Source organism: Panthera leo, chromosome F3, assembly GCF_018350215.1.
Source record: "Panthera leo isolate Ple1 chromosome F3, P.leo_Ple1_pat1.1, whole genome shotgun sequence".
NCBI classification, from domain to species: Eukaryota; Metazoa; Chordata; class Mammalia; order Carnivora; family Felidae; genus Panthera; species Panthera leo.
This window is the reverse complement of record NC_056696.1, coordinates 64,580,525-64,607,101: the sequence shown is the minus strand read 5'-3', so window position 1 is coordinate 64,607,101 and position 26,577 is coordinate 64,580,525. Positions and strand designations below refer to the sequence as shown.

At 59.7% G+C, this 26,577-nt stretch overlaps 2 protein-coding genes across 3 annotated transcripts in view; both read left to right on the top strand.

The window, feature by feature from the left end:
* The window catches only part of ATP1A4 (ATPase Na+/K+ transporting subunit alpha 4), a 30,517-nt gene extending 17,202 nt beyond the window's left edge, over positions 1–13,315 (top strand). Inside the window, exons 12-23 of one of the 2 annotated variants that reach the window (XM_042926446.1) lie at positions 1,407–1,596; positions 1,734–1,906; positions 4,752–4,891; positions 5,212–5,362; positions 5,636–5,804; positions 6,037–6,191; positions 6,344–6,467; positions 7,719–7,864; positions 10,088–10,218; positions 10,325–10,426; positions 12,674–12,765; positions 13,037–13,315. In XM_042926446.1, coding sequence (XP_042782380.1) covers positions 1,407–1,596; positions 1,734–1,906; positions 4,752–4,891; positions 5,212–5,362; positions 5,636–5,804; positions 6,037–6,191; positions 6,344–6,467; positions 7,719–7,864; positions 10,088–10,218; positions 10,325–10,426; positions 12,674–12,765; positions 13,037–13,065 — 1,602 coding nt within the window. In that variant the 3' untranslated portion in view covers positions 13,066–13,315. Of the gene's footprint in view, positions 1–1,406; positions 1,597–1,733; positions 1,907–4,751; positions 4,892–5,211; positions 5,363–5,635; positions 5,805–6,036; positions 6,192–6,343; positions 6,468–7,718; positions 7,865–10,087; positions 10,219–10,324; positions 10,427–11,582; positions 12,035–12,673; positions 12,766–13,036 lie in introns of those variants that run through there. The other variant, XM_042926447.1, reaches the window with a different exon arrangement.
* A 3,522-nt stretch (positions 13,316–16,837) lies between these two features.
* Positions 16,838–25,351, top strand: CASQ1 (calsequestrin 1). The gene is made up of 11 exons (XM_042925344.1): positions 16,838–17,119; positions 18,694–18,778; positions 19,608–19,708; positions 19,944–20,055; positions 20,361–20,434; positions 20,772–20,902; positions 21,650–21,695; positions 22,109–22,163; positions 22,367–22,467; positions 23,551–23,625; positions 24,748–25,351. The coding sequence occupies exons 1-11, from the start codon at positions 16,838–16,840 to the stop codon at positions 24,886–24,888; spliced, it is 1,203 nt and encodes a 400-aa protein (XP_042781278.1). The 3' UTR covers positions 24,889–25,351.
* The last annotated feature ends 1,226 nt before the right edge of the window (positions 25,352–26,577 follow it).

The window sequence follows — 26,577 nt, the reverse complement described above, 5'->3', positions numbered from 1 at the left end:
AACCAGGAGATCATGACCCGAGCCAGAGGCGGTCGCTCAACCCACTGAGCCACCCAGGCGCCCCTCTAATGGGATGGTTTTAACGGCATTTTACACACAGGCTTCCCTCCGCTTCTCCTCTGGACGGTGCAATCCGGCCTCCTCTGCACCTGCTTATTTCCAGGTGCTGCTTTTGTGACCAGACAGGCTACTAATAGGGACTTCCTGGCTCGTAATCATAGTTCCCGCTCCCAGATCAGAGATCAAGAGAAGACGCAAACCGAAACGCATCTAATTTCTCTCTCCTCCCTGAGTGTGGTCTCCTCAGTCACTCTTGAATATGCCCTTCCCTGCCCCCAGCACACCGCACTGACCCCGACCCCAAATTTCCATTAGCCCCTGGGACTTCTCACGCTACTGGGAGAGGGGCAAGGGCATGACAATGACCGACCTACCTCTGGATGATGCTTCGTGATTTTCAAAGTACTTTGTACAAATGATCGGACCCTCGGGGGCGCCTGGGTGGCGCAGCCGGTTAAGCATCTGACTCCTGACGTCAGTTCGGGCAGGTCGTGATCCCACAGTTTGTGAGCTCGAGCCCTGCATCGGGCTCAGCCTCGATGGTGCAGATCCTGCTCGGGATTCTGTCTCTCCTTCTCCCTGCCCCTCCCCGGCTTGTGCTTTCTCTCTCTCCCAAAATAAATAAATAAACTTAAGAAGAGAAAAACAAACAATCTGACCCTCAAACAGCAGGTGTGAACCGCGGGGGTCCACTTCAACACCGCCGGGTTTTCGACAAACACAGCACGGTACTGTCCGTGCGTTTTCTCTTGTGATCGTCGTAACAGCGCTGGCTTTTCTCACGCTCACTTTTCAGTGGGAATACGGTATATCGTACACGTAACATGTAGAATATACGCCAATCGACCGTTTATGCTATTGGTAAGGTTCTGGGTCAACAGCAGGCAGTATTAGCAGCTAAGTTTTAGGGGAGTCAAAAGTTCCACGCTCATTTGTGACCGTGGGGTCTCTCCTAAAAACCCGATGAAGTCGGCAACACAGAATCTTTTGCTTTTCATCAGAGGGACTAAGGTTTAGGAAGGTTAAATGGACTGACCCGAGGCCCTAAAGCATTCCTGCCGGCCCTGCGACCCAGGCCCGCGGACCCTACGTTTTCTCTCCTGTCCACTCCGCTGCCTCTGCCCGGCTCAACCTTCTGCTTTCCAGGCAGAGAGGAAGCAGAGACAGTGAGAGTCCTGGCCCAGCTCTCAGCCTCCAGTGGCGGAGAAGATAACAGATTTGTTACAGGCTGGATTCCCGGCAAGGACGCCGGGTGGGCTCGGTCCCGAGTCGGCTGCGCTGGGGTTTGGGGACCGAGGAAGTGGGAAGGGGGAGGGTGTGAAACGGGACTCTTTTCTCCTCCCCAGATGTCCATCCACCTGCAGGAGGAGAGCCCCCAGCCCCACGTGCTGATGATGAAGGGGGCCCCTGAGAGGATCCTGGAGTTTTGCTCCACGTACCTTCTGAACGGAGACGAGTACCCCATAGACGAGAAGATGAAGAGCAAGTTCCAGGACGCCTATCTGGAGCTGGGAGGCCTGGGGGAGCGCGTGCTCGGTGAGGGGCTGGGGAAGAAGCCTGGAAGGAGTGGCACCACCTGGTCGTGGCTCGGGGGGCGCAGAGCTGAGGGCGCTGGGGCGAGCGGGACGGAGACGGCGGCAGCTGAAGGACTTCCGTTCCCTCTGTCTCTCCAGGCTTCTGTTTCTTGAACCTGCCCACCACTTTCTCCAAGGGATTCAGGTTTGACACGGATGAGATCAATTTCCCCATGGAGGACCTTTGCTTTGTGGGGCTCATGTCCATGATTGACCCTCCCCGGGCCGCAGTGCCCGACGCCGTGGGCAAGTGTCGCAGTGCGGGGATTAAGGTAAACCTCGGACGGTCCCAGGAGTCGCCGACCCGTCACAACACGGCACAAGGGTAGAAAGCTCTGCATGGAACGGGTTCTCCGCCATCTTGGTTTACCTGAATCGATTTTGGTTTCCTTGAGCTCATGATGTTTAGTCGTAAGAGACGACCTAGTAGTAAACGGCAAGTTTCTTCTGTCGTGAGAACGCTGTCTTGCGTTGACAGTGAGAATCATCAGGGGAGCTTTAAAAATCTGATGGCTGGGGGCGCCTGGCGGGCTCAGTCGGTGGAACATGTGACCGTTGATCTTGGGGTTGTGAGTTCAAGCCCCACATTGGGTATAGAGGCTACTTGAATAAATAAATAAATAAACTTCAAAAAAAAAAAAATCTGATGCCTAGGCCATACCCCAGACCCGTTACATTGGAAACTCTCAGGGTGGGGCCCAGGCATCTGCATTTTTTAAAACATTCATAGAGATTTCCGTAGGCAGGTCAGTTTGAGGACCGGCGTCCTAGGACACGGTTGTGCATGTGACTCATCTGGGGCTTTTTCTGGAACGCAGGTGTTGATTCAGCAGGTCTAAGTCACCCTGAGATTCTGCACTGGTGACGGGCTCCCAGATGATGCCGGTCCGCAGGCCACAGTAAAGGTAGCAAAGTGCTAGAAGGGGTCAGGTCAATGTGCCGCCGGGATGGGCTGGGGGCTGGAGCAGGCCATGAGAGCTGGGCCCTCGACCTGACGCAGGGCGAACAGCCGCGCTAACAGGTACACGTCCGGGGGTACAAAAGCCGGACACCAAAGTGAATCGGTCGGAGAGTGAGACACAGTCGCCGGGCACCCCCAGAGGTGGGGACTGTTCCCCGGCCAGGGGGTGCTCGGGCTTCAGGGCGGGGCTGCAGAGTTTCTCTAGTCCTGAGACGTTCTGTACCCCACTTCCACGCCAAATTCTAAGACTCCAACCTGGGAGATTAGAGATTGGCACCTTTCCCGCTCCTACCTGATATTCCGGATCCCAGACGTGGGGGGAGAGCAGTTAGACGGAGGAGTGGGGCGGGGGGTAGCACTGGAGGTCTTTAGGGAGAACGAGATGCTCTCTGCAGAGCTGGCTTTATCTTAGACCTTTGACTGTGGGCAGTTTGTCAGAAGGCAGCTGGGCCATGCCAAGTTCAAGGATTGGTTTCTGAGAACCAAGGGCTGGATGTAGGAACTATTTTGAGTGAATTCCCTAGTGACCGCACACTGCTTGCGTGGGACAGTTCTCTGTAGCGACAGCCTCATTGCAGCACATCTGCGGAGGACGGCCACACCGACCCGAGCTCCCTCCCTCTGGCTCTCTGAGCTCCCGCACCATGCAATGGGAGGCACGTGGAGAAGGGCCCACTGGAGTTTCCTGAGCTTTGAGGCGGCCGTCGGAGTGGGGATTCACGCTGCAGGTGTGAAATGCATCTGGGGATCTGTGGGTCCCTTTAGCAAGAAGAAGAGGGTCACAAATGCACCTGCAGGCAGGGAGGACCGAACGGGGGGACAAGGGGCTGACCGAGCCTGGGTGTCGTCAGAGCCCGAAGCAGGCGAGCCTGCAGCAGTCGGAGGCTGAGGCCTTGCTGCCTTCCGGGCCAGCCCGTGTTCCGGGCACAGATGGACAGTTCTCGTTATCACTTCTTCTGGCCCCTAAGCTGCCAGGACTTTGGCCGACTTGGTGAGAAATTTTGAGTCATCCCCTTTCCCTGTAGGGAAGTGAAAGACATACATGTCACGCCATCCTCCGAGGAGAACAAAATGTGAGACGTACAGGGGGTTGCCCCGAAGGGTGGACCCTTTCAGGGTCGATTCCAAAACGGCGCTGATGCAGAGCGGATCGATGTTACGCGGCGGCTGACAGGGATCGGATGGCGGTCCCAGGGCAGCGAAGTTCTTACAAGGAAATGACGGCAGGGCCCATACTTCCCCAGGCAGAGCCCTGGGCTCAGGCCTTTGGAACTGATGTGATTTAAAAAAAAGTACCCCATTACATTTGCCACTCGTCGAGGCTGCATGGTTCTGTCACAGCCACGGAGTTGCCTTCTCCTTCCATCGGCGCCTGGAAAATCATGCGCCTGGAGGACACCCAGGAGCCAGGATCCGTGGTTCCCAGGACGCGGTCATTCTTTCTCCCTTCTCTGATGGCTGTTTGTGGAACGAGGGTTGTGTGCCAGGCTTTGCGCCAGGGCCAAACTTCACAAGGGGTCACGGACACGGCCCTCCCTTGCAGAGCTCACGGTGGCGCGCGGGGAGGTGGGCGCTCCCCATGGGGAGGAGGCTAAGTGCTGACATACGGAAGGAACAGAATGCCAGGCAGCTCGGAGCACAGGCGCCAGAGCTCTGGGGAGCAAGGGGACAGGGCCGGGGCTGGTACCAGGCACCCGCCAAGGGCTGGACCCCAGGGGAGGCGAAGGAAGAGGGAGCGAGAGGAAAAGCGAGGATCAGCACACACCTGGGCCTAGATGGTATTTTGCTAGGGCAGACGGATGATTCCAGACGTTCCTTTGTTACCATTTGTTCTCTGTGTAGGTGTTTGTCTTCTGAGCTTGAAGAAGCCGACCAGCTTCTGGAGCAAATTCAATGAAATTCTGAATATAGTAATGTGCCCAAATTCCCAGTTTATTCCTGGGAAACCTAGAGCCCAAACGGTTCTATGTTTTATGGTCTGGTGGTCCTGACCCAGTCCCAGGGGGCGAAGCCACGGCAGCGCAAGGTCTCGGGGATGAGCTGCTAACTCCCCTGTGGAATAAAGGCGGTGATCCATTGGGCTGTGGGGAGAAAGGCAAAGGATCCAGGACTCCCTGAAGATGATTCTTCTCCTCTTTCCTCCCTTCCCAACCCAGGTGATTATGGTAACAGGGGATCATCCCATTACAGCCAAGGCCATAGCCAAAGGGGTGGGCATCATCTCTGAAGGCACTAGAACAATAGACGACGTGGCCGCCCAGCTCAAGGTCCCCGTCTGCAGCAGCATCGACCCCAGGTGGGACCCCTAAAGAACTCAGATCTCCCGTTTGTTCCCTCCATCCTCGGTCTGCCCCACCCGGATCCCCACTCACTAAGGTTCTTGAAGCCTCGTGCGGTAGGTAGATAGGACGTACGGGGTTTACTGACGGCAAAGTAAAACGTGATAGGGAAATGGCCACACGACCACATCGGTGAGTTTGCAGAAGGATGCAGAGCAAAGGGAGGGGCAGGCGGGAAGCAGGCAAGGGTGCGGTGTGTCCACCTGGGGACAGCGGGTGGCCGGGGACACGCGAGCTCTGAGCCCTCCGAACCGGCGTTTGGAACCCGTTCCCTCAGGGAAGCCAAGGCCATCGTGGTGCACGGCTCGGACCTGAAGGACATGACGTCGGAGCAGCTGGACGAGATCCTCAGGAACCACACGGAGATCGTGTTCGCGCGGACGTCCCCGCAACAGAAACTCATCATCGTGGAGGGCTGTCAGAGGCAGGTGAGGGCGACGGGGGCGCCTCGGGGGGCCCCGCCCAGCCCAGCCCCAAACCTCCCCGGGCCGGGAGGAGACTCCCGAGAGCACCCTGTCTTGAGCCCTGAGACGGCCGCCAGTTGAGGCCCCCCGAGAGTTTTAACGTCTCAGGAGGAGCCGGAGAGGGAAGGGCCGGGCGCGAGGACCTTTAGAAACAAGCGATGACGGGAGCAGAGTGAGCTTTGGGACGGGTCCCGACGTGTCACAGTGGTGAGTTCAGCCCCTCTGTGCTTCGCCCAGGGGGCCATCGTGGCGGTGACGGGGGACGGCGTGAACGACTCCCCCGCGCTGAAGAAGGCTGACATCGGCATCGCCATGGGCATCTCGGGCTCCGACGTGTCGAAGCAGGCCGCCGACATGATCCTGCTGGACGACAACTTCGCCTCCATCGTCACGGGCGTGGAGGAGGGTGAGGGGCCACGCGGGCTGGGGTGGCGTCGGGGACGCTAAGCCGGCGCTGGCTTCCCAGGCCTCTGGACCCCAACGCAGAGCCGACGCGGGACCCCAGGCACCCGCGCGCCGCCTCGGCTCCCCTCAAACGCGCATTCCCCCTCTCTGGGGAACACGGGCCACCGTGCTTCGAGCGCCTGGGCGGGGAGGGGGCCCTCCCGTCTCCCTGACGCCCTCACCACCTCCCACAGGCCGCCTCATCTTTGACAACCTGAAGAAATCCATCGCGTACACCCTGACCAGCAACATCCCCGAGATCACCCCCTTCCTGCTCTTCATCATCCTCAGCATCCCCCTGCCTCTGGGCACCATCACCATCCTCTGCATCGACCTGGGCACAGACATGGTGAGGCCCAGCCTGGAACCCGGCTCGAGGAGCTCCCGGGAGAGGGTCTGGGGGCAGGAAAAGTCCGTGTTCAGGGTGAGGGACAGAGCTCGCTCAAGTGACTTGTGAGTTTCCTCCTGAACTTTGCGTCCTTTGTCTCTCCCACCCTCCAGGTCCCGGCCATCTCCTTGGCTTACGAGTCAGCTGAAAGTGACATCATGAAGAGGGCCCCGCGGAATCCAAAGACTGATAACCTGGTGAACCACCGTCTCATTGGCATGGCCTACGGACAGATTGGTGCGGCCAGAGGAATGGGGGGCTGGGGGTGTGGGGAGCGGTTGCACCTGCCGGGCCGTTGGAGTCGGCTCCATGTGGAAGTCAGGGAGATACTTTCATGACAACAGACCGTGCTGGGCCCTGGGAACACACAGAGCCACTGAGCTCTGATCTGCCCTTGACTTCAGAGTCTAGCCGAGAAGGAACACACGTACATCAAACGATAGCACCTTTGCAAGTGCCAAACAACGAACACGCATGGGACACGCGACAGGAGAACAGAGCAGGGGGCTCACGAGTCAGGAGGACAGTCAGGGGGACCCTGTGGAGGAAACAAGACCCGCACCCGCTGTTAGAAGATGGCAGGCGTCAGCTGACGTTACAGTCAGCTGAGGGGGTCAGGGGAGGGGAAACGCACATGTCTGCCGGTTGAAGAGTGAATCGGCAGCTTGGGGGAGCGCGTACTCCCGAGAAAGGAGCGGTAGACAATCAGGCTGTAGGCACAGGTCGCGTGAATCCCGGAGCCAGCCTCGAAGGACACTTGAGAGCCGTCAGAAGTCTTTGCTCTGGACTTGCCAGTGGAGCAGGCGAGGGATGGACAGGGAAGAGACTGGGGACAGGGGACATCTAGAAGAGGAAACACGTAGAAGCCGCTAGACCCAGGAGCTGCTAGGTCTGAGTCCCGATTTCGCCACTTAGTGCCCGTGTGACCCTGGATGAGGTTAGAATCTGTTTGCCCCCTGACGAAGAGGTAAATAATAGTTTATCATTGTGGTGAGAATCAACGTCCACGGGGACTCCGTGCGCAGCCCCGCAGCCGGTATGCTAACCCTGACATCCTCTATCGCCGTGGCCAGGCTTGGGGGACAGAGGTGTTGACTCAGGGACAGGCAAGGGGCAGGCAGGGGAGGCTCGAAGAGAGCACAGGACCTGATGAGGGCCCGCACGAGAGAGGAAATGGAGAAAGAGGAGTCCAGCGCTCTCTCGGTGGAAAGGGGGAATAAATCCCCCCCAAGGTCCTTTCAGTTTTAAGATTATACAACTCAAAGATGGCTCTGGGTTAGAGCCCAAAGGCAAACGTCAGGGCTTGGACACAAGTCCGAGAGAGATGATGGGACCGGGTCACTGACGGCCAGCATCTCCGGCGTCAGAAGCTCAGACACACACCAACCCGGCTAGGAGCCACTCCCGGCCACCACCCCTTCCATGGTCTGCCTTGTGAGGTGCTTCTCTGAAGCAGGTTCCCCTGTCCTGTGACTCTGCCATTCACAGGGATGATCCAGGCTCTGGCTGGCTTCTTCACCTACTTCGTGATCCTGGCCGAGAATGGTTTCAGACCTTTTGATCTGCTGGGCATCCGTCTCAGCTGGGAAAACAGATTCCTCAATGACCTGGAGGACAGTTACGGACAGCAATGGGTGCGTCAGGGGGTCGGCCCTAGAGAGTGACCAGTGAGAGTGGGCCAGTGAGAGTGGAGAAGGGAGGCACCAGACAGACGGAGGTGACGCCTCATCTCCAGTCCCACATGACCCCAATCTCCGATCACGTCGGCAAAGGTCCTTCAAGTGACGACTTGGCGTAATGGCTTCATTTCCATTTGTTCCTGCTGTCTGTCACCTGTCCTTACCTTCCTGCATCTTTTGGCTTCCTTAGTCCTGGAGTTCTTCCTCCTCAGATCAACTTTTGGAGGCTGATTTCTGTTCTTCCAGGTTCCAGCCATCATTGGCCCAGAAATGAGGGCTGGCTCTTCTCTCTCTGTTCTCTCCCTCCCTCTGCGGGAGTTCAAATAATATGATTTCAAGTCTGAAAACCTATTTGCTTTGTCTCCCCCTTTCTCACCTTTCTAAGCTTTTAAACCCAGAGGATGCCTCTCTGTAGTAGGCTTCCCTAAAACCCAGGACGAACCCCAACACGAGGTGTTTGAGAATTTTAGTGAGTGTGCTTTTTTCCTACCTGTGAACAACTCCTGTCCCAATTTCTAAGACAGTAGGAGATGTGACCCCAATTATCGCTAGCATCGTAGGACCACAGAAGACACAAAGTTGAGGGAGGACACATAGTCTATTCTCATCCCTGTGTAAGTGAGGAAGCAGAGTCTGGAAGGATTCCCCGACTTGCACCAAGTCCCACAGCACATCCCTAGAAGAGCTGGGCGGGAGCTCCACGCTGACTCCCGTCCAGCACCTTCCTTCTTCACCATGATGCCTCTAAGCCACCGCTAACTGTAGGTTTCCCGATAGTGTGCTAGAATCCCGGTCGTTGGAAGGATGCCCACCGAACGCACTTGGCTTCCCCTAGCTCAGCCCCACGAGGCCATCAGATGTCAGTGTTCCCAGCAACCAACATCGCTCCGGGGGCCAATGAGGCCCCAAATCATGGTCAGCATCCCCTCAATCCTCAACTCCAGCCTTTGTTAGTTTCATATCTTGATATTTTCTCCCTGCGGCCAAGATGCAGCCTCACAGAGTGGTGGTCAGAGCAGAAGAGATGCTTGAAATTGAAATCGCAGAGAAACAAGCTGTTGGGAAGGACAGGATCTGGAGTCTGCCTGAGGGAGCAAAGGGCCCAGCTGGGGAGCGGAGGCAAACACCGCTGGAGAAGGAGATGATGGCGGGGGGGGGGGGGGGGGGGGCGGGGGGCGGACATTGAGACCGTGGCAGTGGAAGGATCATCCACACAGATATTTGGATCCCCAGAAACCAGGACAGGAGCGGTGTTAGGCAGTGAGTCAGAGCCAAGATCTGCCAGCGGCCCCAGAGCCCCGGGGTGTCGGTCGATGACCACCCGCAAGACGTGGCCATGCGACCCGGCGTCACAAACGTGCCCGCTGGATGCGTTACCTGCGCAGCGCTTGGCTCATCAACTTCCAGTCGTTTCCATCCGATGTTTTCTGGTCATTCAGGGCTCGATCTCTTCCCCCGGGTACCACTTGGGCCACACCCCCTGAGGTTCGGCACGTGGCATCCCACCGTCGTTCAGTCCTACGTATTTTCAAATTCTTGATTCCTTCTACAAGTTCGCTGTAAACATGCCGTTTTCGCCTTTCAACATGGGCTTCTCCTCTAGCCTAATTTGGATGTGCCTCTTCTGTGTTCTCACGGTCCCGAGTGACCTCTCTTATAAACCACTATGAGGCTGACACGGCCAGCCTGTTTATCTTCCCCACTAGATTTACGTTCCTTACGCGCGAAGTGTGAGTGCGAGAGAGGACCACTGGAGGTGTGTGGTCGCCTCCTCCCCGGTGCCACCCGTTCGGGCATTCCCGTCTCTGTGGTCAAATGCCCCCTGGCCCCACCTTCCTTTCTGACGCCGCTCTCGGGGTCTGCCTCCCCTCACACGACCCTTCTCGTTCTAATGCGGGGATTCCCGAGCCGCACCACGTGCCGCTCACGGAACTAAGCTCGGGAGGGTGCTCGAAGGTCAATGGGACAGGTGCTTGCCCTTGAGTTGTTCTCAGTGGGTCAGGACAGCCTGTGAACTAGCTCACAACCCAGCGCGAACAAGAGGGCTGGGACAAGAGGGCGTAAGGCCGAAGGGGCTGAAGGTCTCACCCAGCCTCGGGGTCCAGGACGGCAGGAGGGGCCCTGAGGTGCACCCGGACCCCTTCTGACAGTGCCCCTCCCCACCCTGCCCGCCCCCAGACCTACGAGCAGCGGAAGGTGGTGGAGTTCACGTGCCACACGGCCTTCTTTGTCAGCATCGTGGTCGTGCAGTGGGCCGACCTCATCATCTGCAAGACCCGCCGTAACTCCATCTTCCAGCAGGGCATGAAGTGAGCGCCCCCCGGACTCCCACCGCCTCACACCTGCACGCAGGGCGCTGGCTTCCCCTACCTCTCCCTCCCTTTCTCCGGCACACCCTTCGACCTTTCTTCCCAGAAACAACATCCTAATATTTGGGCTCGTGGAGGAGACATTCCTGGCTGTTTTTCTCTCCTACACTCCAGGCATGGACATGGCCCTGCGGATGTACCCACTCAAGTGAGTAAGGGAAGGGACGCAAGCCAGGGGGGTGGGGATCCCCGGCACAGGGAGAGCCTGGGACAGGAAGTGGTGTGTTGGAAAGGGAAGCCCCGAGCTGGGGGCTGCCTGGCTGGCTGGGGGCCGCCCTGGGTGACGTGAGGAGAATCGTCTGTGCTCCAAGAAGCACGTCTTATTTAGGGAGGGACTGGGACCGTGTCAAGTGACCCTCGTCGAGACATGCAAATTGAGCAGACTTACCGGCACTCAACAGAGGGGCACCTTTTTTTATGGTGATGTGTGGTATAGCTGTTCCAGGATCCAAATTGCTCAGAGGGGAAGTAGGCATAAAAATTGCCCAACCTAGGCGTGGCTAATCCTGTCCTACTCAGGCAAACACATTCAAAGCGCATACGTGCACAGGTGAGCGGGCGTACTGAAGTTCTTACTGGCTGGTACCACGTTTTGTTCCAAACAGGCCCGTGCGTCTGTGTCTTGGTGTATTTTGTTTTTTTACGTCGGCGTGCGCTTGTTACGAAGACGTTCTATCGCGACTTTTACAGGGAAAAAAAAGCAAACGTGCCATACCACCCCACTCTCACCGCCCTGCCCGCCTGTGCGATGGTCTCGGGCATGTTCGTCCAGCTCATCTGCCACGACTTCACACACTTTGCTCACCTTTCCGTCCCTTGCAGCGTTTCACACAACGCTTTGCGGGCTGTAGGTGCTCAATGAATGCATAATAAGAGACGTTGGCATTGCCCTTGGATACTGACGAGCCCCGTTTCGAATTCCGACTCCACTGTGTGTTGTGCTGGACGGTATATAACCAGTCTGAGGCTCAGCTTTCCCTGCAGAGTCTTGGTCATACACACCTGGCAGAGTATTGTGAGAATGACACAAGGAAAGAATATTATGCACCAAGCATGGCTCCTTGGGTCGTGGCGGGAGCTTTGTTGGCAGTGGTTCTATTATTGTTGCCATTAATGTCAACACACAAGTCCTGGTAGATGCGGTTGAGCATTAACCGTGATCCCAAACATCCTGTACCCTCCCCGGCCATACAACACATCCCCTAACACTGTATTCATGTTGGGTGTCTTTCTACCTTCTTTCCCCTGATCACCTGAGCTCCTGGAGATCAAAGGCCATCCTGGCATCGCTTTTATTCCCCCAGGACCCGCGCGGACACAGAGCGGACACACGGCAGTTGCTGTTGAGTGACTGGGTGGCTGTGTGTCTGGGACCGCGTGTGCGCATGTGCAGTGAGCCCGCGGCCAAGGCCAATATGGCTGGCCAATATGGCAGCCGCCCTGCTTCCGTCCCTCCTTCTCAGGCTCCTGAGACGTGGCTAGTGAGAGACCGATAAACGGAATCCGCCATTGTAGCTAGCTGACGTAGAGTTAAAAGCTAAAGTGCCGTCAGAGATTATTCTACTCAGTACACCTTTCCTGTTTGGGTTGGGCTACGTTTTCCGCGGCCCTTTGAAAATCGAGGGTCCGACATGCGATGCGCTGTCATTGTGAAGTGCCCCCCGGACCTCGAAGGCTTAGGACAAAAGGAAGAGTGTAAACCATCCCCTTAATAACGTTCACGTTGGTTCCACGTGGAAAGGATGATACTCTGGATACACTGGGTGAAATAAAACGCACTGTTAGAATTCCTTGCCCCCGTTTCTTTTTACTTATTTTCATGTGGCTACTGGAAAACGCGAGCTCTCACGGGTGGCTCGCAGTGTATTTCCATCAGACGGCACTGGTCGAGGCCACCTGCCTGTCTGTCACGCAAGGGAACAGACGTGGTTCTGATTTGACTCCTCCCCAGAGTCTCTCTCCCCGGCCTCTAGTTACAGAAGAGGGTCAACCGGCAGAAGAACTTTCCGCGTGTTTGCCATATGGACACGTATATCCATCCCTTGGTGAAATGCCCCCACACGTCTAGACTCCGGTAGACGCGTCCTACTCAGACAACCTCCCCTGTGTGGGCGCAAGGCCCCGACTACCTGCAGGGCAACAGGGGTCGCCCTGAGCGACTCCACAGAAGCCAGGAACACCGCGTGTGCCGCTAACTCGGCGTTTGTCGCGTTCTGTTATCAGTGGCTGCTTGTGTTTCTGTCTCCTCCCTCCCCCACCAGGCTCGGGCCTCCTGAAAGGTAGGGCTCAACCCTACACACCACAACGGGTCACACGGTTCTGTGCGCTGTCCTCTGCACCTGCTTCCTCTGGCCCCTCCCTCGCTGCCCCACTGACCAACCCTTACTCCCTACAGAACAGCCTGGTGGCTCTGCGCCACTCCCTACAGCGCTCTTATCTTTATCTACGATGAAATCCGAAGGCTCATCATCCGTCGTCATCCTGGCGGTGAGGCTCCCTGCGCCCTGCTCTCAGCAGTCACCGGCCTCCCCACTGGCTCTCCCCTCCTGCCCTGTTGCCGCGGGCCCCTTGCCCCCCCACCCCACTGCCCCCGGGTTTTTGCTGCCAGACAGGCCCCGTGGTCCTGGCCTCCCGGCTCTGCTCCTTCCTGTCCGCGGTGCCTCCCACCTTGTCCTCGGCCCCCTCGTGCCTCACGCCCCGCCCCCCCAGACCTCCCCTCCCCCGTCCCCAGTTCACTCCGGTGTCCTCTCTTCCACAGGCTGGCTGGAGAGAGAGACCTATTACTGAACTCGGCACAGGAAGAGCTTCACATGACGGCTGTCCCAGGGCCGGGTGGGGGTTTGGGGTGACGAGCTCGGCACATGGGAGAGGGGGGGCGAGTGGAGCAGAGACGCTAGGGACAGGCGAGCCTGGGGCTGCGCTGAGGGCACTGGGGCTAGGAGACCGGGGGGGTGGACGGGAAGCCCAGCGGAAGGCACTGTCCTGTTGAATCAGTTGCCAGTCTAGAGAGTAAATGTTTGCAATGGCCCTCACCCGGCTGGATGCGTCTGTCTGGTTTCTGGAGACAGGGGGTTATCGTGCCACCGTCCCCCTAGATCTCCACGGGAGCCCCGCAGGGCAGTCTTTCGGGGACCAAGTGGAGGCGGGGCGGGGGTCGGACTCAAGCATCCCTGCCCCTCGAGGGCTAGCCCCCAACTTCGAGTCTGAAGATGTGGAGGAAAACAAGGCCAGGACAAGTCAAGCAGGATCAGAGACACGGGTGCAGGCGAGGGAGAAACAGCGGAGCCACCGCCTAGAGAGGGGGCCGCAGGCGTCACGTCCCGGCTGGCGGTTGGACTCCTCATGGAACTTTAGCGCTAGAAAAGACCTTATGAAGTCAATGAAGAGCCTGAGGTCCAGACAGGACCTGAGAAGTGTCACACGGCGAGTGGTGAATGCCTTCCTCTGGCGACGGGGCCGCCGGTCCGCCCTCCGCGCCCCGCTGTCGGGCCATCTTGACCCCACCCCATTCTGGATCCCTGGAGCCTTGACTGTGGGTGAAGCGCCCCTGCCCCTCGCACCCCAGGCTCTGCACAGGGTGACAGACATTCCCCAAATCCTGGTCTCCGCCAGGCTCCGGGCTGGTCGCAGGTGGAGGAGGAAGACGAGCCTGGGAGTGTCTCCCTCGGAGGCGGCCCCTCCCCCTTCACCCATTTGCTGGCTCTTGCTCCCTGGGCTTCACGCTGCAGGTCAGCTCATTGGCACACGTCTTCAGGGGCCGTGTCCCCAAAGCCCGCAGGGCTGGGGAAAATGCTAAGGAAAGCTGGGGGAAGTCGTAGACTGTCACCAAAAACAAAGCGTATGTGTTAAGTGAGAGCACACGTGCCTGGCAGTGGGACGAGGGGCTCGCACGCCCCATCCGCGAGTTCACACAACAAACAGATTCTTATCAGCCACCCTGTTTCTTAGATGAGGAAACCAAGGTCTGTCGGATTCCAAAACCTGTGCCCTTAACCACCCACAGACTAGTCCCCCAGCGTGGGCTGGGCCGAAAATATACACCGACAAAACAAAAACCAAAAGACAAAACAGAACAAAAGGACGGCGAGGGAGGAAGGTCCGCGGACGGTTCTAGGGAACGAGAGGCCGTGGGCTGGCAAAGAGGAAGCCATCGTAGGGGGTCACCAGCCACTCCTCCCCTCCTGAGTTCTCTCCCGCCTGTCAACCTCCCCCCTCCAGCACCAGGTCCCCTAGGGACAGGGCTATATCCGCCTGGGGTCCTTCTCTGCTGCTGACAGGGCTGAACCAGACCTGGAGGACAGAGGGGCCAGGGTGTGGGAGTGAGGGAGCACGGAGAGCACGGGGAGCACGGAGGGGCCAGCTCCTCGGGTTTCAGTAGCAGGAGCCTCGGGTGTCTGGTGGGTTAAAAATACAGAGGCCCCAACTCAGGGTCATTTGATATCAGCGGCTGAGGCTTACAAGTCCAAGGGCCTGAAGGCAGGGGCTCAGAGAGAAGGGACAGAGCAGAAAGTAGGGAACACAGCAGCAGGGAGAGCAGGCAGGGGGCAGGAGGGGAGGGTACAGCTGTTGGGAAGGACTGGCTAGGCCTGGAGGGCCAAGGGCAGGGAGTGGGAACGAAGTGGGAGAAGGTGGGGGGGCTGCGGGGCCAAGGTCACCTTTTCGCCCCGTCTCACATCCTTGGGGGAGCAGGAGGTCAGCGTCCTGGGGGACAGGGCCGGTGTTCCAGGGTCTCACCCCCCACCAACATGCGGCGGAGGGAAGAAGTCCCGGCCCTCCCTCCTGCCCTCTGGCTGCGGGGCTGTGGGCACGTCCGCGGCTCTCCTGTGAGACCAGGAGAAACGTTCTGAGGCCTCCCCAGCTCCCACCAGCCCCGCTCAGGTTAGCTCCGGCCTCTCCTGCTCCAGTGACAGCTGTCTCTCTTGGACCCACTCCTGCCACATTCTTGAGATTTTCTGTGGCCTTCCTTGCTTAGCTGTGCAAGGTCCACCCCACAGGAGGGGGCAAAGTTATTCCTCCTAAGATAATGTCACGCCCCTGCCTGGGTGCAAACTAAACCCTGTTTCTCCAAAGTCGGAGATCCCTCAGGGTGGGAAGGTAGGACTTCTGACTTTGATCCAGCCTCTTCCCTGGCTTCCCTCGTGCCTCAGTTTCCCTGTGCATGGTAAGAGCCCTGGAAGGCCGAGAAGAGGGTCCTTCCTTCCCAGGAGCCTAGAGCGGAGCTCCTCTCTGGTGCTCGTCCCCCAGGCTGGGGCGCAGGAAGTTAGAGTCCCTCCTCCCACCAACTCTCAGGTGCACAGAATGAATCAACCTCCTCGGCTGGGGTTCGGGTCGAGGTCCCACCTCTTCGGGTTTTAACCTGTCCCCTGGCGTTTACACCTGATCCCCTTTGCGAGAATGCATCGTGGTCCAGCCTGGGGAAGCCTCCCTCCCCGCGTGCCCTGGAGAACCGGGTCCCCTTTGATGGGAGTGCAGAGCACGAGCAGGAGGCAGGAGGCAGGAGGCGGCCGGGCGGTTCCCCTCCTCTCCTGGGCCTCCTCGAGGAGAGAAACCCCCGCCTCGCACGTCTGCAGGGTGGACGGGAGCCAGGGCTCCTTGCCCCCCGCCCGCCCCGTCCTTCCCTGCGTCCCGACTGAGGAGTGTTGAGTGAAGCACAGGAAACTGGCTGGGGCCGAGCCAGGTGGCCAGTCCTGGACGAGGCTCCATCTTTTATTCAGAGAATGACCTCATCCCTGGTCCTGGCTCTCTGAAGGGAAGTGCAAAGGGGTCTCTTTCTGCAGCCCGCTTGCTTTTCACGGCCCCCTCCGCCCGCGGGATCGAGCAAACAGACCTCGTCCGGAGGAGCTTCCCGGGTTTTCCGACCACGACGGGGAGGCAATCCAGCGTTTGTGCCCCTCGTGCTCTGTATTCGTGAATTCAATCTCCGACCCAGAATCCCTCCTCTCCACCCCCATTCCCCTCAGTCCGAGTACCCTGGCCCTCCCCGGGCTCTCCCTAATTACCCCACACCTCCCCTCCCCCAGCCCAGCATCATTTACCTCCGACTCATCTGGTCTTATTTTTAGCTCAGGCCTTTTCCTTTCTTAATATGGCGATGAGCTTCTAGGCCCGCGTGGGGACCGTGCTGAGGAGTCCTGGACGGCGGGGAAGGGGTGGGGGAGGGGCTCTGGGAGGCCGGGGGGGCGGGGTGAGGTGTAGGAGGTGGGAGGGTCTCGGCCCTCGCGGAGCTGCCCTGGCCTCAGAAGGTTATCCTCTCTCCTGCCAGGCCCAGAGACATATTTAGATGGGACCAGGTGGGGGCCGACGGGTGCCAACTTCGGGGCCGGCTCTGGTTCCCTCCCCGCCCCCTGCTCCTATCCCTCCTCCTGACCCTTTCGCTCTTGGCTCTGTCGGCAGCCTGTCCGGGACCCAGCAGTGTCCTCTGTCCACTGCTCTGGGCCCTTCCCCACCCCGCCCCCACCGTGAGCCCCTAAGCGGGGATTCAGGACCCAGGGCCCCTCCCTGCCCCGGCCACCCTCCTCTGGACCGGGAGAGCCGACCCGACCCAGACCCCGCGACGTCCATGGGCACTGCAGACAGGATGGGGGCCGCGGCCGTGCCCGGCCCGCGGCTGGCATTGCTGCTGCTGCTGCTGCTGCTGGGGACACCCCGGCCGGGGGTGCGGGGGGAGGACGGGCTGGACTTCCCCGAGTACGACGGTGTGGACCGCGTGGTCAACGTCAACGCGAAGAACTACAAGAACATTTTCAAGAAGTACGAGGTGCTGGCGCTGCTCTACCACGAGCCCCCTGAGGACGACAAGGCCTCCCAGAGACAGTTCGAAATGGAAGAGCTGATCCTGGAGGTGAGTGGGGGGGCTCCGCAGGCCCACGGGGCACGCCCGCCCCCCCCCGCCACGAGCCCCAGCCGGGGAGTGCGCGCAGCCTCTGAGGGGGCCCGGGGGGGGGGGGGCGCGAGGGACAGCAGTGGACACAAGGGCGTGTGGCCCTCGCCACAAGAGAAAGGAGACTTGGAACCCAAAGTCCCACCCCAGTCAGGCCGTCGTGGGCCAGAGAGGCTGCGGGGAGACCTTGCCTCCACGCCGCGAAGCGCTGGGTTTGGCCAGGAACCGGGTGTCCTTGGAAGGGGGGCTCCAAAAAGGAAAGGGACGCTCTTCAGAGGACAGGGGAAGAGCCGCACTGTGGGGCGCTGTGGCCCCGGTCTAGTTGCTGCACCCCAAGGAGACCCGCCCGGTATGAATTTTAAATGCCATCGACATTCGTTTGCACATTCATCGACATTCATCGACATTCGTTTGCATCCACTTACCGGCTGGAGGTTTCACGGAGACCACCGTGGCCTCGCTCCCTCTCCCTCGCTCCCTCTCCCTGCCCAGACTGGGCCAGGCTGCATGCCCTGGTTGGAAAATTCTTGCAGAATGCCTTTCCCCCCGCTTCTCTTTGCGGGAAGCTTCCTCCCACCCCCAAGTGGACTTCAGAACGAGAGCAAAAGTTTGTGTCTGGGGACAACTGGGACGTGTGGTCACACACGCTCTCCATCCTGGGATAAGGATGTCTTCTCACCCAAGCTTCTGCAGCCCTTGGCAGTATGGATGGGCCTCGGCCCGCCCGGAGGAAGGACCGCAGGCTCCCGTGTGTGTGTGTGTGTGTGTGTGTGTGTGTGTGTGTCCCTGTGGCTGCTAGAACCTGCCATCTGATTAATGCGCTGAGTATTTTTATCCTGAGCGTTCAACATCTCTGGCCATCCACCTGCCAGCAGCCTCCCTTCCCCATCCTCCTGAGGATCCGGCACCAGGGTCTGTTGGGTGGGGCGCCCTCAGCAGAGTGCATCGGGCTCCAGGGTCCAGCCGGGAGGCCGAGGGGGCAGGGTCCCGTGGGGGTGAGGGGCTGGGGTAAAGAGGGGGAGGAGTGCCCTGCCTGGGTCCCCTCTAGGGCCTGCTGGAGTCTCTGCCTCTGAAGGTAACAAGAGGTGGCCGCCATGACCCTCTGGCTTTCCCCACTCCTCAGGGACGTGACCAGACTCCCCCCACACCCTCCTGCCCTCCAAAGCTCTCCCCAGTGGGGGTTACTCAGGGACTTCTAATGTCACCCCACACGGAGCGTGGCCTTCAATCAGGGTGGGGGGCAGGGCCTCAGTCACTCTGCAGGCAGGGCCTCCCTCAGGAACCCCCTCAGGAACCGGGAAGGATCACACCTTCAAGGGCAGGATCAGAAGCACACCGACGAGGGCCACGTAGGGGTCAGGGGCCAACACTGGACCGCAGACCAAAGGGGTAGGCTTGCAGGGCGCGGGGAGAGGCCCCGGATCCTCGCGCCGCACCCAGGGCAAGTCTTCTATTCCCCAAACGACCCCGCCGGGGAAGCCGCCCGAGATGGGAACAGAATCCTGGAGCCGACTTTAACCCTTCGTTCCCTCCAGTTAGCGGCCCAAGTCCTGGAAGACAAGGGCGTTGGCTTCGGGCTGGTGGACTCTGAGAAGGACGCGGCAGTAGCCAAGAAACTAGGTAAGGGACCGGCAGGGGGGAGGCAGCGTGTGGGACAGGGGAGGCCTGGAGTGTGGGACGGGGCCCAGGCCGGCGACTCGGAGGGCAGCCCTCGTCTAGGCCAAGGGCCCCACGGTGCCCACTGGGAATGGAGTCGGAGGTGGGGGCGGGGAGACCGAAATTGGGACAATTATGGCTGGGGTTCTGGCATCTCCTTTACTCCTTAGAGAGACCCAGGCTCAAATCCCAGAAAGGGGGGCGGGTGGCCTTTAAACTCACCTAAGAATCAGGGCTAGGTGCTGGGGGAAAGGGGACGCCAGGGAACACCACCGGCGGCGAGGCTGGAGAGGCTCAGTCACACCCCTCCGTCCAGAGCTGGGGCCCCGGGGGTTATACACCGGCCACCAGGGAGCAGCACAGGCCAGAACTGGGCTCCGGGTGTGGCTGGGGAGGACGGTCAGTGATGAAGTCATCTAGTCGGTAATAGCAGTGGGTTAGAGGGCTGGACTGGCAGCGAGCGGCCCGAGTCCTCCCAGGAGGTGAAGGAAGCCAGGGAAGGGGGGACACCTTGTTAGACCCCACATCTCCCTATGTCCCCTTAACACCCCCCACCCCCCGCTGATCCCACTTTCTCCCGGAGAGCCCCTGCCCCCCCCACACACACCCCCTGGAGAGCCGCCTGGACTAGAGCCAACGGCACAGATCCCAGGGCTGTGGGGTCTGAAGGGAGGGGAGAGGGGCGGGGGAAGGGAGAGTGGAGAGGAGGACGTGGGGTCCAGGGACGCTGGCGCGGGCCCTGGACCAGTGGGCAGCCCGGCGGCCGGGCTCACCTCTGGCTCTGGCTCGCCAGGACTCACGGAAGAAGACAGCATCTACGTGTTCAAGGGAGACGAAGTCATCGAGTACGATGGCGAGTTCTCTGCTGACACCCTGGTGGAGTTTCTACTCGATGTGAGGGTCCCCTGCCCCTAACGGCGTGGCTTTAAGTCTTGACACCCTTCGCCGACCGAGTCCAGCCATGCACATGTGCATGCACGCACACACGCGCACACACACACACACACACACACGCTTGCAGGTGATGGACAGCCCCTGCCTCCCTCTCAGCCCTGCCTCCCTCCTCCCTCTCCTCCTCCTTCCAGCGAGGAGAGAACTCACACTCTCGCCGCTGGCCCCACTCCTCCAGGTCCTAGAGGACCCCGTGGAACTGATCGAGGGTGAACGAGAGCTGCAGGCATTTGAGAACATTGAGGACGAGATCAAGCTCATTGGCTACTTCAAGAGCAAAGATTCAGAGCGTGGGTAACTCCCAGGTGTCCCTCCTTGGACCCCCGTTTTATCTGTCCCCCTAACCCCCACTCGGCCCACTGTCTCCCCATCTCTACGCCCTCCTCTCTCCGACCCACCTGCACTGGGGGCTCCCAGATGGGCACCCCCAGCGCCCCACCTTCCCCGCTGAAGTGCAGCTGCTCTCAGAGGACTGAGGGGTGGCGTCTCAGAACGAACCCCTCTGGCCGAAGGAGCCTTGGGGAGAAACAGAGGGGACGTGGCTCCCCGGCCGACCCTGGCCTCCCCAGAGACTGACTCCGAGTTACTCCTTCAGATTACAAGGCCTACGAGGACGCCGCGGAGGAGTTTCACCCCTACATCCCCTTCTTCGCCACCTTCGACAGCAAGGTTCTCCTCCCCGCGGCCGTATGGGGTCCCCCTCGCTCCCACAGCTGCCCTCCAGACCTCTCTCCCAGAACCTACGGTCCCTCCCTACACAGGACACTCCTCACCCCACCCCCACCTCAGGCCTCTCGCACGCGCCCCAAAGATTTGAGATTCCCTAACCCACCCCTCTAGCGTTCAGCCAAAGCCCAGAGCGGTCAAGACACTTGTCCATTGTCACAGTGTCAGTGACAAGGGCCCAGGCTGTCTGACCTCCTTTCTAAGGGCTGCTCCCCGTGACGCTGCCTCGCCCCGTGACCCACATCCCCCTGCTCCACTCCCCCCACCCCCTCCCCCAAAGGTGGCAAAGAAGCTGACCCTGAAGCTGAATGAGATTGATTTCTACGAGGCCTTCATGGAAGAGCCCGTGACCATCCCAGACAAGCCCAACAGCGAGGAAGAGATTGTCAGCTTCGTGGAGGAACACAGGAGGTGGGGAGCAGGGTCAACAGACCCCACGGGTACTGGTAGTGGGTGTCAGAATGGGATCCTAACCCAGATCTGGCTCTGTCCTTCCTCGTCGTCGCCCTGCACCAGTGGTTCTTGACAGGGGTGAGGTGGGGGAGGACTTCGCCCTCCAGGGGACAACTGGCCGCGTGGGAGACATTTCCAGTTGAGGAGAGCGCTGCTGGGTAGAAGCGGGGGCGCTGCCTGACCTCCTCCAGTGCCCCCAGGACAGCCCCCCGCGACAGAATTGTCCGGTCCCACATGTCAGTGGTGCTGAGGCCGAGAGGCCCTGCTTGCACTCCACAACTGGAAATACCCACTCATCGGTATAAACGCCACCAACTCTCACTCCCCCCGCTAGACTCTGGTCCCCTTCACCGGGGCAGGGCCGGTCAGCTTCGTCCAGCTCCATCGGCACGGCACCTGGCCTGGGGCCTAGAACTTCAGAGACTCTCAGCTGTAATGAGTGAACGAGTGGATGCCCAGACGCCCAGGTCTTACCTTTCTTCCAAAGATTTCTCTCCCAGTCCGCTGGCCCACTCTGGGTTCTCCCACCTGCTTTAACCAGGCAATGATCTGGGCCCGGTGCCCAGAGCTTAGACTTTGCCAGATGGCTCTGTTCTGGGCTACAAGCCGGCTGTGCCCGAGGCTTGACCCAGAGGCAGCCTCCGCTGCGAGGGCCCCCTGGGAGGGCATCCTTGTCGCCCACTGAGTGGTGACGGTCTCTTCCAGATCCACCCTGAGGAAGCTGAAGCCCGAGAGCATGTATGAAACCTGGGTGAGTGTCCCCTGGATGGGGCCAGGCCCCTAGGGGAGCAGGGGTGACTGAGGACTCAAGCCCTGGGAATATTCCCACCTGCTGTGCCCTCGCTTGTAGGAAATCGATGCAGCGGCAGAGTGCGGAGGGTTTCGTTCCGAAGGACACGCCACAAACTGGGAGACACACAAAAGCTGTTAAAGAAAACGGGGGGGGGAGCCCCGAGATCTGGGGCTAGCGGGTTTGCAACAGAGTTGTGGGGGCCCTGGCGCTGAAGCGAGCCGTGTCCCTTGGACAGGGCCACCACCCCAAGGACGTGCCTGTCCTGGAATCCAGAAGCTGGATTCCCATCCAACTCGGGTTCAAGGAAGAGGTAGGGTGTGTCTGGCTCTCTAACTTCGGGGAGCACAGCTAAGCCCCCCTCCCCCTAACAGGAAGACGACATGGACGGAATTCACATTGTGGCCTTCGCAGAGGAAGCCGATCCTGGTGAGGGAGGAATGCAGGATTGGATGGGGGGGCACCGGTGAGAGGGGGACGCGGGTGTTTGTGAGTGAACAGGCTTCCACAGGAGGCATTCCTGGGGATCCGCGGGCAATGGCGGGCAGTGGGGGGCCGTCAGGACGCCCGCCGCCTCCGTGTCCCCTTCTCCCCTGCCCCACCTGACACTTCTTCCCTGTGTTCCCTACAAGATGGCTACGAGTTCTTGGAGACGCTCAAGTCCGTGGCTCAAGATAACACTGACAACCCCGACCTCAGCATCATCTGGATCGACCCCGACGACTTCCCACTGGTGAGGGGCACGGCTCTCCTAACCCCCACCCCCCGCCTCACGGTGGCCATTTCTGAGACGAGCTTCCTTCAGGGTCCCGGCCCCAACTCCTGGCTCGAGGACCTCGGGAGGTTATGTCCAGTACAGGTTCAAGGGCGCCGCGGGCAGGAAAGGCACCCTGAGAAGGGGAAGCAGGATGGGAAGTGAATCTCACAGAACATGGCACCCGATTCCCAGAGCAGAGGCTAGGCGGGTAGCTCGTGTGCCCAGGGCTGACTTCTCCTACAAACGCCCAGAGTTTTGGGGGGGGGGGGCAGATGGACACCCTATTCTGCAGGTGGGTCTACACAATCACAGAGTCAAAGCACAGGGATCCCATTGTCGGGGGACAGCTTTGTGCCCAGCGGGATCCCCAACACCTAGCGCTCGTTAATGTTTACTTATTTTTTTAATTTTTTTGACATTTTTTATTTATTCTTGAGAGACAGAGAGAGAGAGAGAGACAGAGCGTGAGCAGGGGACAGGCAGAGAGAGAGGGAGACGCAGAATCCGAAGCGGGCTCCAGGCTCCGAGCTGTCGGCACGGAGCCCGATGCGGGGCTCGAACCCACAAACTGAGATCATGACCTGAGCCGAAGCCTGATGCTTAACCAACAGAGCCACCCAGGCACCCCCCCCCCCAATACTCATTGTTGAAAGCGTGAACGAATGGAAACGTGAGGGACGTTGGTAATGACCAGGGATAATGACCTCAGTTTAGACGTGTAGAAGCTGAGGGTCATCGAGGAGTGACTTGCCCAAGGTCACAAGGTCACGCAGTAACAGATCAAGGCTCAGGAAACAGGGGTGTGCCACACAGTTTTCCTCGGAAAGGAAAGGCCAATGTCTCCAGCCGACCCTCCTGATACTTTCTTTCCCTCTGGGATTTTTCCCTGTCTCTGCTTACCTCCGCTCCTTCCCTTTGGGCCTTACGGCTGGGCCTGTCCCCCATCCACATGGGTTCACGGGGACCTTCCCCTACCCCTGGACTGAGCCTCGCGCTCGCCCTCCGGGACTCGTGTGTTCCTGGACTCATGTTAACTAACCACACATGCTCTCTTCACAGCTGGTGCCATACTGGGAGAAGACGTTTGACATCGACCTGTCGGCCCCACAGATAGGAGTCGTCAACGTTACTGACGTGAGTCTCCTTCCCTCGTGCCCCGCTGGCCCCTGACTCTGCTTCCCGGCCCAGCTCCCGTCCCCTGCTCTGCTGACTGGGCACTGAACCCCGCCCAGAGGAATGAGACGCGGCCGGGCTCATGGCTGCGGGGAGGGGGGGGGACTCGGGCCCTGAACACACCCCTGCTGGAACTGGCTTCTCATCCTCAAGGCCCGGGTCACGGCCCGTCTTCTCCACGAAGTCTGTCCAGAGCCCCCGTTTGGAGTCCCACCCCTCCTCGCCACTCCCAGCGCCCACTTGGCATTGAGAACGTGACTTCTCTGTGGCTCTTTGTGTGTTATGCCTGCCCCTCCCAGCCGACTCCGAGCCCTTTGAGGGCAGAAAGCTTCTCGCTCCCTCGTGGCAGGTGCCTCAGACGTGCTCGCGGAGGCGAACTGAGTGGAGCCACAGTCTTTTCGTTAATACAATTGTCAGTCCGACGGGGGAGGCAGGTGTTCTGTTAACCACGCGGCCGGATCTCGTAAACTCTATCGTAAAGGGCCCCATAAAATGCCAGGGAGGCACAGAAATCAAAGCTGCTTCTGCTGCAGAGAATCCGAGAGAAGGGTTTCAAAGGGGTGGCATTTAAAGCGGAGCCTGGACGACCTATAGGAGTCCCCCACGTGGAAGTTGTGAGAAGCCACCCCCAGACCGATGGGAAAGTTAGTGCCAAAAGTCAAAAGTAGGGAAACGAATACCAGGTTCTGGAAAGGGCAGGTCATTTGTTGTCGCTGTTTTGTTTCTTATGGCGTGAGAGTCGAGAGGTTTCTGCGGACGGTGCTGGGAAAGCAGGTTAGGAAAGCCTTGATCTGAAGGGCTGCTGGCTCTGTTCTCCGGCCACGAGGAGCCACCAGTGGTCCCTCGTCAAGGGCACGGCGAGTGTGTTGGAGAGGCTGAGGGAGAAGGTCTCCTCGCCAAGCCACTTTCTCCATCGCTATCCCAGCCCAGACCTCCACCTGAACAGCGCCCCCCCGCCCCGCTCCCGGCCGTGACAGGTGCAGGGAAGGGACGAGGATGTAGGCAAGGACTCGGGGAGCCCTGTGACGGGTCTGAAGACCTGAGTGGGGCTTAGCTCGGGTCCCCTGTGTGTGCCTCACTCAGGCGGACAGCGTGTGGCTGGAGATGGACGACGAGGAGGACCTGCCTTCGGCTGAGGAGCTGGAGGACTGGCTAGAGGACGTGCTGGAGGGCGAGATCAACACAGAGGACGACGACGAGGAGGAGGACGATGACGACGACTAGTTATTGTGGCCGCCGCGTCCCAGCCCGCCCGCTCTCCTCCTCGTGATCTCTTCTGCCTCCCCTGTCCCTCCCTGGGCCCCTCCAGGGACACCGGGTCACTCTCTGCCCTGGGGCACGCCGGGGTCCGCCGGCTGAGAGCTGAGCCCCTGACCCTCACCGGACGAGGACGGATCCCACTCTTAACCCGCGTGCCAGCCCGGGCGCCTCAGCTGACTCGTGTCCTATCCCACGGTGGCCCTGGGCCCGCTATTCGTTTCGTCCATCAGTCCGTACAATCTTTCCTGGGACTCCTTCCTCCTCGGTTCCCTCCACCCGCGCACGCTCTTCCCCGCACTCTCAAATCCTGCATCCTTCTGACCGGCCTGTCCCTGGCCAGGAGGAAGGGCGGGCCCTGTGTTTGGGGCTGTCTCTCAGCCATCTCTTGTTAATGTATTTGGGTCAAATGAGAGGCCTCAATAAAGGATCTGGGGCAGCAAGAACCAGTGTCTGCTGAGGAGGCCTCACCCCGTGGCAGGAGAGGGGCAGCCGGAGGACGGGGTGGCGGGGGGGGGGGGGGAGTGTTAGGTGTGGGTGCCTTGTGAGGGCGCCGATAGAAGGAGCGGGGGCTCCCTCCAGGCAGTCGTCCCAGAGGAGAGTGGATTATTTATCCGCTACTAGTCAACAAGCTTCCACCCCCACCCCGCCCCCCAGCACATGGTGTTTGTCCAGCATTGCTCACTGCTCACAGGCTCAGGGAGAAGACAGAGGGCCGGGCCGTCCCTGCTCCCGAGCTGATTAGCCTCCCTGGGAAGTCGAGCCGAGCAACTAAACAATTGAAGACAAACACAAAGCAATGAGTAATTAAGTGATTACGGGCTGCTTGATAGCACCCCCCCTGCAGCTCTTATTTGAATGTCAGGACTGAGCCCAAATAGCACCTTCTCGGTGAGGCCTTCCCAGAGGCGGCCCCTCCTGCGGTTCCCTCCTCTGGGGTCACGCCGCAAGCTCTCTACGCTCCTACTCCAGTCCTCAGCGTGTCCTACCCTAGATCGTCATATACACGCCTGTCTTCCCCCGCTGGACTGGGGGCCCCTTGCCCCCGTGCCCACAGGGCCTGGCGCACAAAACGTGGCGCTTAACGAACGTCTGTTGGAAGAAGGAACAAAGGAGCAGGATGGCTCAGAAGAGAGAGGTCACAGGGGTCTCTGATGGCTTCATAAAGTGAGCATTTTTCTAGGCCTTCGATCAAGAGTGGGGTCCGACGGGGCCAAGGAGTTCGGGAAGGCACCTTGCAGTCAGTGGGAAACCTGAAAAGCACGGGCAGGTGCTTTTCATGTGTATCATGCGGGGGGGTGGGGGGGCACAGGAGAGACCAGAGACACAAGCAGAGACGGATGTTCCAGGGGTGGCCGCGAGGATGGGTGGGCATGGCGGGTGGCAGAGTTTGAGTTCAATCCTGTGGCAGTGCCCAGGGGGATGCGCAGGGGGAGGGGAGGGGACTCTCACACTCAGAGGCCACCAGGAGAGTCAAGGTAGAATTGGGGAAGCGTGGCCCCGAGTCGTGGTCCCAAATAGAGAGGAGACATTGAGTTTCGTACACTCAGGATCCTCCCCCGGCCCTGGATCTGGGCTGCCGGGGTTCCTGCCTGGAGGGGTCCGCACTCTGTCCGGCACAGCCCAGGCTGGCGTATGGGCAAGGGAGCCAGGCGT